A 13,302-nucleotide genomic window follows, 5' to 3' on the forward strand; every position below is an offset into this window, starting at 1 on the left:
TTTTTGTACTCTGACGTCCTTGGGTAGGTGGAGGGAGTCTGGAAGGGCATCTTGGAATCTTTGGGTTGTCTGAGAATTTATAGCACAGCTTTTGATGATCCTTGGTTGGGGTCTGAGCAGATTATTTGTTGCGATTGCAAATTTAATAAAATGGTGGTCCGATTGTCCAAGATTATGAGGAAAAACATTAAGATCCACAACATTTATTCCACGGGACAAAACTAGGTCCAGAGTATGACTGTGGCAGTGAGTAGGTCTGGAGACATGTTGAACAAAACCCACTGAGTCGATGATCGCTCCGAAAGCCTTTTGGAGTGGGTCTGTGGACTTTTCCATGTGAATATTAAAGTCACCAAAAATGTGAATATTATCTGCCATGACTACAAGGTCCGATAGGAATTCAGGGAACTCAGTGAGGAATGCTGTATATGGCCCAGGAGGCCTGTAAACAGTAGCTATAAAAAGTGATTGAGTAGGCTGCATAGATTTCATGACTAGAAGCTCAAAAGACGAAAATTGTAAATTGAAATTTGCTATCGTGAATGTTAGCAACACCTCCGCTTTTGCAGGATGCGCGGTGGATATGGTCACTAGTGTAACCAGGAGGTGAGGCCTCATTTAACACACTAAATTTATCAGGCTTAACCCATGTTTCAGTCAGGCCAATCACATCAAGATTATGATCAGTGATTAGTTAATTAGTTAACTGCTTTGGGAGTGAGGCATCTAACATTAAGTAGCCAGATGTGAGATATCACAATCTCTTTCAATAATGACAGGAATGGAGGAGGTCTTTATTCCAGTGAGATTGCAAAGGCAAACACTGCCATGTTTCGTTTTGCCCAACCTAGGTCGAGGCACAGACACTGTCTCAATGGGGATAGCTGAGCTGACTACACTGACTGTGCTAGTTGCAGACTCCACTAAGCTTGCAGGCTGGCTATCTCATTGTGGAGCTAGGGGAGTTAGAGCTCTGTCAATGTTTGTAGAGAAGATGAGAGCACCCCTCCAGCTAGGATGGAGTCCATCACACCTCAGCAGGCCAGGCTTGGTCCTGTTTGTGGGTGAGTCCCAGAAAGAGGGCCAATTATCTACAAATTCTATCTTTTGGGAGGTGCAGAAAACAGTTTTCAACCAGCGATTGAGTTTTGAGACTGCTGTAGAGCTCATCACTCCCCTAACTGGGAGGGTGCCAGAGACAATTACTCGATGCCGACATCTTTCTAGCTGATTTACACACTGAAGCTATGTTGCGCTTGGTGACCTCTGACTGTTTCATCCTAACACCGTTGGTGCCAACGTGGATAACAATATCCCTCTACTCTCTACCCTACATTTAGGCTACTCTACTAGCCATTTCCTTTGGTTCACAGGAGTGTATTGTTGGTCCAGAAATAACCATGTCCACATTATTTAGGGCAGTATTCCGACTTGACTTTGAGCGTAACTCAGACTTTCAAGTGAATCATTCATTGATGTCAAAGGGAGACTTGTCAGATGTCAAGTCTCTGAATATCGCACTTACTGTGTACAGTCCTGGTATACCCGAAATAGGACATTGAAGTGTTCAAAACATCAGATTTTATTTGATCTGACTGTGTTCTTACACTGACCGAGTAGGTAAATCAGGTGAGAAATACACTACATGACCAAAAGTATTTGGACACCTGCTCGTCGTACATATCATTCCAAAGTCATCTGCATTAATATGGAGTTGGTCCCACCCATGTTGCTATAATAGTCACCACTCTTCTGGGAAGGCTTTCTACTAGATGTTGGAACATTGCTGCAGGGGCTTGCTTCTATTCAGCCACAAGCATTAGTGAAGTCGGGCACTGATGTTGGGTGATTAGGCCTGGCTCGCAGTCGGCGTTCCAATTCACCCCAAGGTGTTAGATGGGATTGAGGTCAGGGCTCTGTGCAGGCCAGTCAAGTTCTTCCACACCAATCTCGACAAACCATTTCTGTATGGACCTCGCTTTGTGCACGAGGGCATTGTCATTCTGAAATAGAAAATGGCCTTCCCCAAACTGTTGCCACAAAGTTGGAAGCACAGAATCGTCTAGAATTTCATTGTATGCTGTAGTTTTAAGATTTCCCTTCACTGGAACTAAGGGGCCTAGCTCGAACCATAAACTGCTCCAGACCATTATTCCTCCACCAAAATGTTATAGTTGGTACTATGCATTGAGGTAGTTGGCGTTCTCCTGGCATCCGCCAAACGCAGATTAGTCCGTTAGACTGCCAGATGGTGAAGCGTGAGTCATCACTCCAGAGAACCTGTTTCCACTGCTCCAGAGTCCAATGACGGCAATCTTTACACTCCAGCTTGGCATTGCGCATGGTGATCTTAGGCTTGTGTGCGGCTGCTGGGCCATGGAAACCCATTTCATGAATCTCCCGAGGGACTGAGTAATGAAGTGGCTGTACATAATTTGAAAAACGTTTAAATGAATAGAATCACAGTTTGCTGAGTAATTGACTGAAATTCACTACAATTATGTTTATTTTCCACTTCGATGGCGAAATTTCTGTACTGCTAACATTCACTTCCAATAATTTTTGCTCGCATTGCTAGTCCTATTGTTTCTAATTATTCCACATTTATGCAAATGTTTACGGGATATTACAATCCTCTTGTCTTAATCTGTATATTTTCATCCTAGCCTGTAAACTAATCCTGCCTGGCAGATCTTAATGTGCCTTTAGTTTCTACCAAGCCCCATTCCTCTCTTACGTAATCTCAACAACAGCCATTAGAGTGTTATATGATGCAGAAGGGAATAGCCTATGTTGTTTAGTAAATAAAAAGTTAACACATCAAAATACTGTTTAATTCCTAATGAGCCATCCTTGTTTACAGCAATTAGAGACTCAGGCTAATGACAAATATGTTGTGGTTAAAATGAGCTGAGATGTATGTTGTTTATATATGGGTCAGGGTGGATAGCACAGAAGAAGTCAGTGTGAGTAAGAAGCACATTTGTCTTTTGCTCAGAGATCCATGGGCCATAAAGAATGGTTGAATAATGCTTAATTCTTGCCGGCAGCAATATGAGCTCACATGGGGCAAATCTTAGGCATGTAGCCTACATGCTTCACAAGATTAAGCATTATTCATATGAACCCTTTCAGAAGACTTACGGGAAATCCCAACAAAGACTCATCATGATTGTATGCTTTTCCCCAGAGTAACACGTGCCATAAGAATTGTTGAAAATACCAAACTGAATATTTACAGTACCTTCGGAAAGTATTCAGACCCCTTGACTTTTTCCACATTTTGTTACATCACAGCCTTATTCTAAAATGGATTAAACGTTTTTTTGTCCTCCTCAATCTACAAACAATACCCCATAATGACAAAGCAAAATGTATAAAAAAAAATATTTTTGCTAATTTATAATAAAAATTGAAAAAAACGATGACATTTACACAAGTATTCAGACCCTTTACTCAGTACTATAGAAGCACATTTGACAGCTATTACAGCATCAAGTCTTCTTGGGTATGAGCTTGGCACACCTGTATTTGGGGAGTTTCTCCCATTATTCTCTGCAGATCCTCTTAAGCTCTGACAGGTTGGAGGGGGAGCGTTGCTGCACAGCCATTTTCAGGTCTCTCCAGAGATGTTCGATCGGGTTCTGGTCCGGTCTCTGGCTGAGCCACTCAAGGACATTCAGAGACTTGTCCCGAAACCACCCCTGCATTGTCTTGGCTGTGTGCTTAGGGTTGTTGTCCTGTTCGAAGGTTAACCTTCGCCCCCAGTCTGAGGTCCTGAGCGCTCTGGAGCAGGTTTTCATCAAGGATCTCTGTACTTTGCTCCGTTCATCTTTCCCTCGATCCTGACTAGGTTTCCTCCAGACGTGATGCCAAGAGTTCAATCTTGGCTTCACCAGACCAGAGAATCTTGTTTCTCATCGTCTGAGAGTCCTTTAGGGGACTTTTGGCAAAGTCCAAGCGGGCTGTCATGTGCCTTTTACTGAAGATTGGCTTCTGTCTGGCCACTCTACCATAAAGGCCTGATTGATGGAGTGCTGCAGAGATGGTGGGAAGGTTTTGGAAGGTTTTCCAATCTCCACTTTGTCATTATTAATTCATTTTTGAATCTGGCTGTAACGTAACAACATGTGGAAAGGGGTCTGAATACTTTCTGAATGCACTTTATATTTAATTTGACCCTGTTCTGGATCTGGATTGCGGTCAGCCTGTTGAGTATGGCTGGTCTACATAGCTTTAGCCAGTGAAACACTGGCTTCCATTGCACAGTCAACTTTGTTTAATGGGAAAACACATGCATACAACGAAATAAATCAACATCGAACTCCGATTTCAGTCAACTTGTTGAATTACAGATTAAAAGTAGAATACTGTTTGAAAACAGCGTATTTCAGGGTCTGTTTTGTGTTTTTAGCTGGGATGTGCAGATATCAGCCGAGACTGCCTAATGATGTACTTTGAAGGGAAACCCCCAGCCAATCAATTCCTGTGCCGAGCGTACCTCTGTCAGGGCCAGCTGGAGTCTCCACAGAGCTTTGGGAGTGTGGTGAGGACAAACACGACTAAAAGTCTACTAGTTTGTGGTTGTTCAGCGATGTTTGATCGTCTAAGCGTATCTTGTCTGATTACCATTGGTTTGACATTTTATAATGGATGAACAGAGACAACCTTTGTGACTCTAGCAGGACTGTCATTATTTCCCCATAGAACCAGCAGCTTAGCACTGGTTCCTCTGCTCTGACCTCTGCATACTTCCATATGAGGCTCTGGGCTCGGTTGCATAAAACACCTGAAGTTAATATCCCCCTTATCTTTTCCTTAAAGTTTCCCTAACTTTAAGTCCGTTGCACAAAACATTTTAAGGTGAATTTCTAGAGGGCCCAGTGCCTCATATGGAAGTATGCAGAGGTCAGAGCAGAGGAACCAGTGCTAAGCTGCTGGTTCTATGGGAAAATACTGACAGTCCTGGCACACTTTTTTACTCCATACATGTTTCCCTGACACCAAAAGTACTCATTACATTTTGAATGCTTAGCAGGACAGGAAAATGGTCCAATTCACACACTTATCAAGAGAACATGCCTGGTCATCCCTACTGCCTCTGATCTGGCGGACTCACTATACACAAATGCTTTTTTTGTAAATTATGTGAGTGTTGGAGGGTGCCCCCCTGGCTATCCGTAAATTTAAAAAACAAGAACAATTGTGCCATCTGGTTTGCTTAATATAAGACATTTGAAATTATTTTTACTTTTGATACTTATGTATATTTGATCATTTACATTTACTTTTGATACTTAAGTATATTTAAAACCAAATACTTTTTGACTTTTACTCAAATAGAATTTTACTGGGTGAATTTCACTTTTACTTGAGTCATTTTTCTTTACTTTTACTCAAGTATGACAATTGGGTACTTTTCCCACCACTTTCCACCACTAGTTAACAGCATTTGTTGAGGTGAATGTTGCTTTCATTTGCTCTGGTTGCAAAAGGAAAACATCAACCAGCTACCTACTTAGCTAAACAATGGAAGGTGCATGGCTACAAAGCTACTGTAGCTGGCTAGTTCGCTATAGCTACTCTGTAAGCTAGCTTGAGGTACTAGAAAGTAATATAAACAAGTTGAGAAAAAAGTAACTACAAGAAACGTGGTTTATTATTGTCTGAATCAATTTGGTTATCCTGTCTTGATTGTAGAAGTTCTATTTTGCTAGCTAACAAAATGAAAGCAATCTATTTGAGAGAAGTTTAGTCCGTGAAATCAGGCCGTCTCCATGGAAAACAGAAACTCTTTCTGCCATACATGCCTTCAAACTACCATAAAACCCCTTAAATATGCCCTTGACTAAGGAAATATTTGAGGGGCTCTATGCAACGCCCTTAAGCAATTCCCTTAGGTAAGGGAACATTGTGCAACATCATAAAACATCTTAGGTTATTTTTCCATCATCTTTTCCCTAAAAAGTTTCATTAACTTTAAGTCAGTTGCACAAAACATTTTAAGGCAAATTTCCCCCTTAAATTATGCCCTTAAGGAAATGTTTGTGTGCCTCTATGCAACACCCTTACACAAAAGTGTTTCTCTTCAGGGTTTACCTTTAATAAATAATTTTCCCTTACCTAAGGGAATTGTGTAAGGGTGTTGCATAAAGCCCCTCAAACATTTCCTCACGCAAGGGCATTATTTTTTACGGGTTTTACGGTAGTTTGAAGGCACGTAGTAAAGCAGAAAGAGTATCTGGTTACCATAGAGACGACCTAATTCACTGACTGAATGTCTCTTGAAAGAGATCACATTTATTTTGGATGATTGCAAAATAGAAGTTCTACGTTCAAGACAGGAGAAACAAATTGATTCAGATGATGATAATAATAACGCATTTTCTCAACTTGTTTCTATGACTTTCTAGCAAGCAAAGCTAATTTACAGAGTAGGTAGCTAGCTAGCCAGCTAGCTTTGTAGCCGTGGATTGTGCACCTTCCATTGTTTAGCTATGTAGCTAGCTAGATATCTATTTAGCTGGTGAATGTTTTCCTTTTGAAACCAGGGCAAAGGGAAGCAACATTCACCTCCACAAAGGTGTTTACATTGAGATCCGTAATGAATGAAGCACGTAAGGGACCTACCTCATGGGCACCCTTAACTTATTCACTTCATTTAAGGGGGAAATGCACCTTGAAATGTTTTGTGCAACTTTAAGGGGGAAATTAACTTAAAATATGTTATGCAACCAGGCCCAGATCCCAAGCCTTGATATAAATACGATGAATGACTCATATAACATACATCTATAGTGTTTATTATGTTATTCCTCCTCTACCTGTCTGTTATTGTGACCCCCCTCTTTCATACTCATTATTTCACTCTTAGGAGGAGATTGAAAAGGCTGTGATTTATTTTCTGAAGGCTATTGAGATTTCAAAGGTCAAACCAAGGTATGCAATCTAACATGAGTCATTTTCCTGTCTTCATCGTTGACCAAAGTCGGCCGTACCCACACTCTTTGTGACAGAAAAGTTGAATTATTTATTTGATATGTGGTCCGTCTTTCATATTGTCTAGCACAAAGTTGCATCATGTCAGTCTATGTTAAAATAGATCATAGAGGGGAAATATTCACAGGATGACGACAGGCTTAGGTGGGAAGTATGGGGGATGAAGGTTTACTCTGTTGCTGGGGCACAGAAATATCCAGGAGTGGGAGACTTAGTGAAAATGTAGGCCTTTTTTCAATATAATTAATCTCTTGTTGCACAAACATATGATACAAATATGAAGTTGCTCTTAAGATTCATATTTGTTTCACCTTAAGGGTGAAAAGGCTAGCCATAAGCAAATAGCAAAGCAATAAGAATATCAAACGTAATTATCTACTGGCTTATATGCCTTGTGACTGTACACAGATATGTTATGAGATTTATGCAAAAATGCTCTACAGACAGTAAGAGGTGCATTATTAAGTCATCATATAGGGCCCACAGAGATCTTATTAAATTACAGATCTAATATGTAAAATATATGTGTCAATGAAGGGCTGCCGGAACAATCCCAATTAAGACCAAAGGGAATGACTTTAACACAGTCCAGACTAAAGTACTCCTTCATCCCTGGAGGATAAATTAGTTTCAATTATGTTAGAAAAACTGCAGTAATCTCTGCATCCTTTTTAGTTGATAAATTCCACCCTCGTAGCCTGTAAGTCAGTAATGGCTGTACTCCAAATGGAGATTTACCATAGGGCTAAAGTCTCCAGTCACTCATTGAAAGACTGTTATACTGTACTGTGTACATACATTTTCAATTTATAGGAATTTTCATCCCAAAGTCAACACTTGGCCTAAATTAAAATGTACTGTATAACTGCACTAAAAAGATCAGATAGTGTTTTTCTGCTGTGTAAATGATTGATCTCAACAACAGGTTTTCTTCTTTCTCTCATACTCTTTACTTTCGGGTAGATACCACTTTTTGGTGTTCAATGCTTCAGTGCTCTACTTCCAGATGGTCCGGCCGCTCCTGCGGTCCGGGCCACGCCAGCACCTGGTGCCCACCCTCACTCAGGTGGTCAAGGCACTGGAGGAGGTTGGGGAACAAGACTACAGTTGGAGGGCTCAGCTCATGCTGTAGGTGGCTCTAACTGTCATGCTTTGTCTCATCATACAGTAACAATCAGTAATGCCAAATGTCCCTCAATTATGACACTGAACATTTATGAATCAAGATTAAAATATATATTTCAGTACAACGATTTGTATTGAGGTGCAGAGTAAAGTGATTGTTGTATCCATTGTCTCTACATGCAGACACCTTGTTGAATGCCTTGTGGATGCTGGGAAAGGGAAAGAAGCTTCTAGTTTTGCCAAGGCCACCTCAGACTTCATAGAGTCACATATCCCTGACCTGTATCCAAAGATATTTTCCCTACAGGTAAAGCCTCTTTTTTGTTGTTGTTATGTGCTGACTAAAGTCATGAACTCCTTTTCGGATGTGGTGTCAGGGTCTGGAAAGACACAACTAGCGTCTCCCTTGTTTTGACTGTCTTTGGGTAGAGCATGGTTACATGTGGGGTTAAACTGGGTCGTTCTATTTATCTACTAATACAATTACGTTACTCCTAGGTACGACACAAGCTGTTTGACTTCACTAAAACCCCCCAAAAAACTGAAGCAAGTCCTGTTTTATCAGTCATCTACAAAATGCAGAAGCTCAAACAGTAAGTGTTTCCCCCCTTTGTCTAACATGATATTATTTTGTTTAATCAACTTAAGAGTTCTTTGTCACTTAACTTTTCCATGCCCCGTTGAGCGTCTTCGTAGGCTCAATGTTTTTTTGCGGCAAGACATCCCAAGAGATTACGCATCAGAGTATGTTTCTTTTCCACCTATGGATGTATTCTGTATCTTCATTTATGAGACTGTAAAGCAGTAACCACAATAACCGTTAACAAGTTGAAGCGAAATATTTTGAAAGTGCTTTTGGGATTAGGTTGTGATGTGCATATTGATAATCTTTCCCTTTGAAAATCCATCTGAAGAATCATACTGCAGCCATTGTTATTTTTTCCCAAAGTTTTTTGCAAGAAGCAAAAGGCTTTGATCTCGTTTTTTGCAGCCATACACATTGTGCTTTTTAAAGACTAAAAGGTTATTGTTTGCTGTGGTATGTCTGTTTATTTGTTTGCCATGGTTTAATGAGTTGAGAGTGGGCAGTTCTTTATTAGTGGTTCTAAAGATCACATTGCTCAAGTTGATTTGGACCCTCTGTACCCGCTGGACCTAGGTCATTGGGTTAGTGATATGCTGTCTCTCAGCTAGACCCGGAGCATCTCAGAGGTGACAAGGTTATTAGACCACTGATATTTATTGCCCGTTAGTATGGCTTTTGGTACTACTGAGAGGAAGACCAGCGCCCTCCCCGCAGGCGTGTACTCTACATGTCAGACTATCTCACGGTTAACAAGCTGAGCTATAGACATGGGCAGCATGACTCATACCATCACCCAGACCCTACCATCATCATGAGAATTATAAACAGTAGGTTAACATGCCCTGGGTTCAGTGTGTGTGTGTGTGTGTGTGTGCATGCGTGTGTTTGCGCGCACTAATGTGCATGTGTGTGTTCATTCTGCGTTCCACAGTAAGGTTGATGACGTTTGCGAGGCCAGAAAAGAGGACGCTGCCAGGATTAAGGAGATTTTCCTGCTCCTTATGCATTCTGCTGCAGCCCAATCCCCTGTTATAGCGCGTGGCTCCAGCCCTTGTCTTGCAGAGAGCCCCTCACCCATCCCTCCAGCTGACAGGTCGACATCTCCTCTCCTGTTGCAATACTTACTATCATCACTACAATTGGCCTAGTAATTGCCCATATTTCGTTGGACTCTATTCACCTGTCGTTGAATTCATGTGAATTGATAGTCTATCTTCAACACCAATACAGTGGCTTCACATCTCAGTAGCATCAGTCTGAATATTACATGGCTAAATAGTTTTTACTCTTACAGATGATCAAAGTATTGTGAATATCTTATGATTGTCTCACTAACCATGTTAATCTTATACATTGTTTCTAAAGAGTTGCCTTCCTCCTGGAGCTAGCCTTTCTGGCCTTGCAGTTGAAACATCACCAGATGGCAGCGGACTGTCTGAGAGAGCTGAAGACAGCGGGAGTCACTGTGAGTGGCGGCCAATCACAGATAACTCTATTATCATGTCTCTATATTCCATATAGAGTGATGCAATTATGCAAACACATGCACGCAAATTGACCCAATTTCTCAGTCGAGGTCTCGACAAGAGACTTGATTAGCTAGAAGAGGCCCACATATTCCCTTTACCATCAGTTGTATTTCTAATGCACTCAATAATTCTACATTACATGTGTGGGTGGAAATGGGTATTGGGTAAAGATAAAAGTTAGACGTACAACGTCATCTACACTCTCACTTCTATACTGTGATTCAACTTGAGCCATCAGGGCCCCTTTTCACAGAGCATCTCAAAGAAATAATGCTGATCAAGGATCATTATTATAAAAAATGTATCATAATGAATACGATTATGGACATGGGGGGGCCTGATCCTGAATCAGCGCTCTACTCTGAGACACGGTGGATACACATGGCTGGTCTCACTATAATTTAGCAGTAGAAATGCCATGCTCCTTACATGTTTTGAAATTCTCTATTTGTAGAGTGTTGGCCAGTGCATCATGATGGAGTGTGTCCAGTGTGACCTGGACCTCCAGAAGAAGCAGGAGGGGGGGATGAAGGACTACTCCAAAGCCAATGTGGAGGTGCCCTCTCCTGTGCATGAGTTAGCAGCGTTAATGTGCCAGTTTGCCACCCAGAACACATTACAGTACATCAATACAGTGTTAACTGAGCTCAGAAGAGCCTAGCGCCTTTTACGCATTCGTTCTTTTTACTGCAAACCAAGCTGTGGATGTCATTGGGAATGTGTGTTGTAGTTAGAGGTTGACCGATTATGATTTTTCAACGCCGATACCGATACCGATTATTGGAGGCCCAAAAAAAGCCGATACCGATTAATTGGACGATTTAAAAAATTTATTTGTGATAATGACAATTACAACAATACTGAATGAACACTTATTTTAACTTAATATAATACATAAATAAAAATCTATTTAGCCTCAAAAATAATAATGAAACATGTACAATTTGGTTTAAATAATGCAAAAACAAAGTGTTGGAGAAGAAAGTAAAAGTGCAATATGTGCCATGTAAAAAAGCTAACGTTTAAGTTCCTTGCTCAGAACATGAGAACATATGAAAGCTGGTGGTTCCTTTTAACATGAGACTTCAATATTCCAAGGTAAGAGGTTTTAGGTTGTAGTTAATATAGTATTTATAGGACTATTTCTCTCTATACCATTTGTATTCCATATACCTTTGACTATTGGATGTTCTTATAGGCACTTTAGTATTGCCAGTGTAACAGTATAGCTTCCGTCCCTCTCCTCGCTCCTACCTGGGCTCGAACGAGGAACACATCGACAACAGCCACCCTCGAAGCAGCGTTACCCATGCAGAGCAAGGGGAACAACTACTCCAAGTCTCAGAGCGAGTGACGTTTGAAACGCTATTAGCGCGCTAGCCATTTCACATCGGTTACACCAGCCTAATCTCGGGAGTTGATAGGCTTGAAGTCATAAACAGCGCAATGCTTGAAGCACAGTGAAGAGCTGCTGGCAAAATGCACGAAAGTGCTGTTTGAATGAATGCTTATGAGCCTGCTGGTGCCTACCATCGCTCAGTCGGACTGCTCTATCAAATATCAAATCATAGACTTAATTATAACATAATAACACACAGAAATACGAGCCTTTGGTCATTAATATGGTCGAATCCGGAAACTATCATCTCGAAAACAAAACGTTTATTATTATCGCATATACCCTGACACTGCGTGCAATGAATGCAAGAGAAGTGACACAATTTCACCTGGTTAATATTGCCTGCTAACCTGAATTTCTTTTAGCTAAATATGCAGGTTTAAAAATATATACTTCTGTGTATTGATTTTAAGAAAGGCATTGATGTTTATGGTTAGGTACATGTTGGAGCAACGACAGTCCTTTTTCCGCGAATGCGCACCGCATCGATTATATGCAACGCAGGACATGCTAGAAAAACTAGTAATATCATCAACCATGTGTAGTTAACTAGTGATTATGATTGATTGATTGATTGTTTTTTATGAGATAAGTTTAATGCTAGCTAGCAACTTACCTTGGCTTCTTACTGCATTCGCGTAACAGGCAGGCTCCTCGTGGAGTGCAATGAGAGGCAGGTGGTTAGAGCGTTGGACTAGTTAACTGTAAGGTTGCAAGATTGAATCCCCGAGCTGACAAGGTAAAAATCTGTTGTTCTGCCCCTGAACAAGGCAGTTAACCCACCGTTCCTAGGCCGTCATTGAAAATAAGAACGTGTTCTTAACTGACTTGCCTAGTTAAATAAAGGTGTATAAAAATAAATAAATCGATGTGCAAAAATACCGATTTCCGATTGTTATGAAAACTTGAAATCGGTCATTCCGATTAATCGGTCGACCTCTAGTAGTAGTATCATGATGTTACAGTATTATCTAATTATTATACTGTTAGCGCGATTTAATATATTTGCTTGTCCTGCGCAACAGTGTTGCCACCATACTTTGTAGAATCTGTTGATGCATTAGGCAGTCCTTGCTGTAGTTGTTGCCTGGTCCCTTAGGCCCAGCTGAAGGTGATAGGCAGACTGGACAAGGTGCTGCAGAGTGCAGTAAGAGAGGGGGATGCCAAAGTGATGCAGGCGGTGTGTGCCTCACAGTGGAACACCTGTCTGCCCCTCCTTCAGCACAACCTCAGGAGGAATGTCAAGGGAGCGCTCCTCAAAGTGGCCCAAGTCCTGGAGGACACATACAGGTGACTAACACACACACAGAGGCCATTATGTGTGTTTGTGCACTTTCATGCCTGCATGTGTGTCCAATCTAAAGTGTTAACTTTGTTCTCTCTCAGTGTGCAGCTGGAGATGCGCTGTCAGGTCCACAGTGAGCTGGCAGTGATCGAGGAGGAAGAGGGGAGGCTGGAGCCCGCTCTGCTTCACCTTCAGAAGGCCCTGCTGCTGGACGAGAGGGGGGTGCACCACGAGCGGCTCACCTCAGCCCTTAACCTCCTGCAGCTTCGCGGCACCCTATATCAGACCCCCAGCAGCACAGAGGACCAGGCTGCCATGCTCATCCAGCAGGTCTGTGGACCCCTTACACTAAATACAAAGCAGGACTGGGGAGACTGGG

At 41.6% G+C, this 13,302-nt stretch overlaps 1 protein-coding gene across 1 annotated transcript in view; it reads left to right on the forward strand.

Moving 5' to 3' along the window:
- LOC111978170 (cilia- and flagella-associated protein 46) overlaps positions 1–13,302 on the forward strand; it is a 103,353-nt gene that overhangs the window by 6,154 nt on the left and 83,897 nt on the right. Inside the window, exons 3-12 of the mRNA XM_070448419.1 lie at positions 4,415–4,546; positions 6,875–6,939; positions 7,963–8,127; positions 8,308–8,431; positions 8,623–8,717; positions 9,642–9,803; positions 10,076–10,175; positions 10,694–10,795; positions 12,738–12,928; positions 13,025–13,253. Coding sequence (XP_070304520.1) covers positions 4,415–4,546; positions 6,875–6,939; positions 7,963–8,127; positions 8,308–8,431; positions 8,623–8,717; positions 9,642–9,803; positions 10,076–10,175; positions 10,694–10,795; positions 12,738–12,928; positions 13,025–13,253 — 1,365 coding nt within the window. The remainder of the gene's footprint in view (positions 1–4,414; positions 4,547–6,874; positions 6,940–7,962; positions 8,128–8,307; positions 8,432–8,622; positions 8,718–9,641; positions 9,804–10,075; positions 10,176–10,693; positions 10,796–12,737; positions 12,929–13,024; positions 13,254–13,302) is intronic.

This window comes from Salvelinus sp. IW2-2015, linkage group LG18 (assembly GCF_002910315.2).
Source record: "Salvelinus sp. IW2-2015 linkage group LG18, ASM291031v2, whole genome shotgun sequence".
NCBI classification, from domain to species: Eukaryota; Metazoa; Chordata; class Actinopteri; order Salmoniformes; family Salmonidae; genus Salvelinus; species Salvelinus sp. IW2-2015.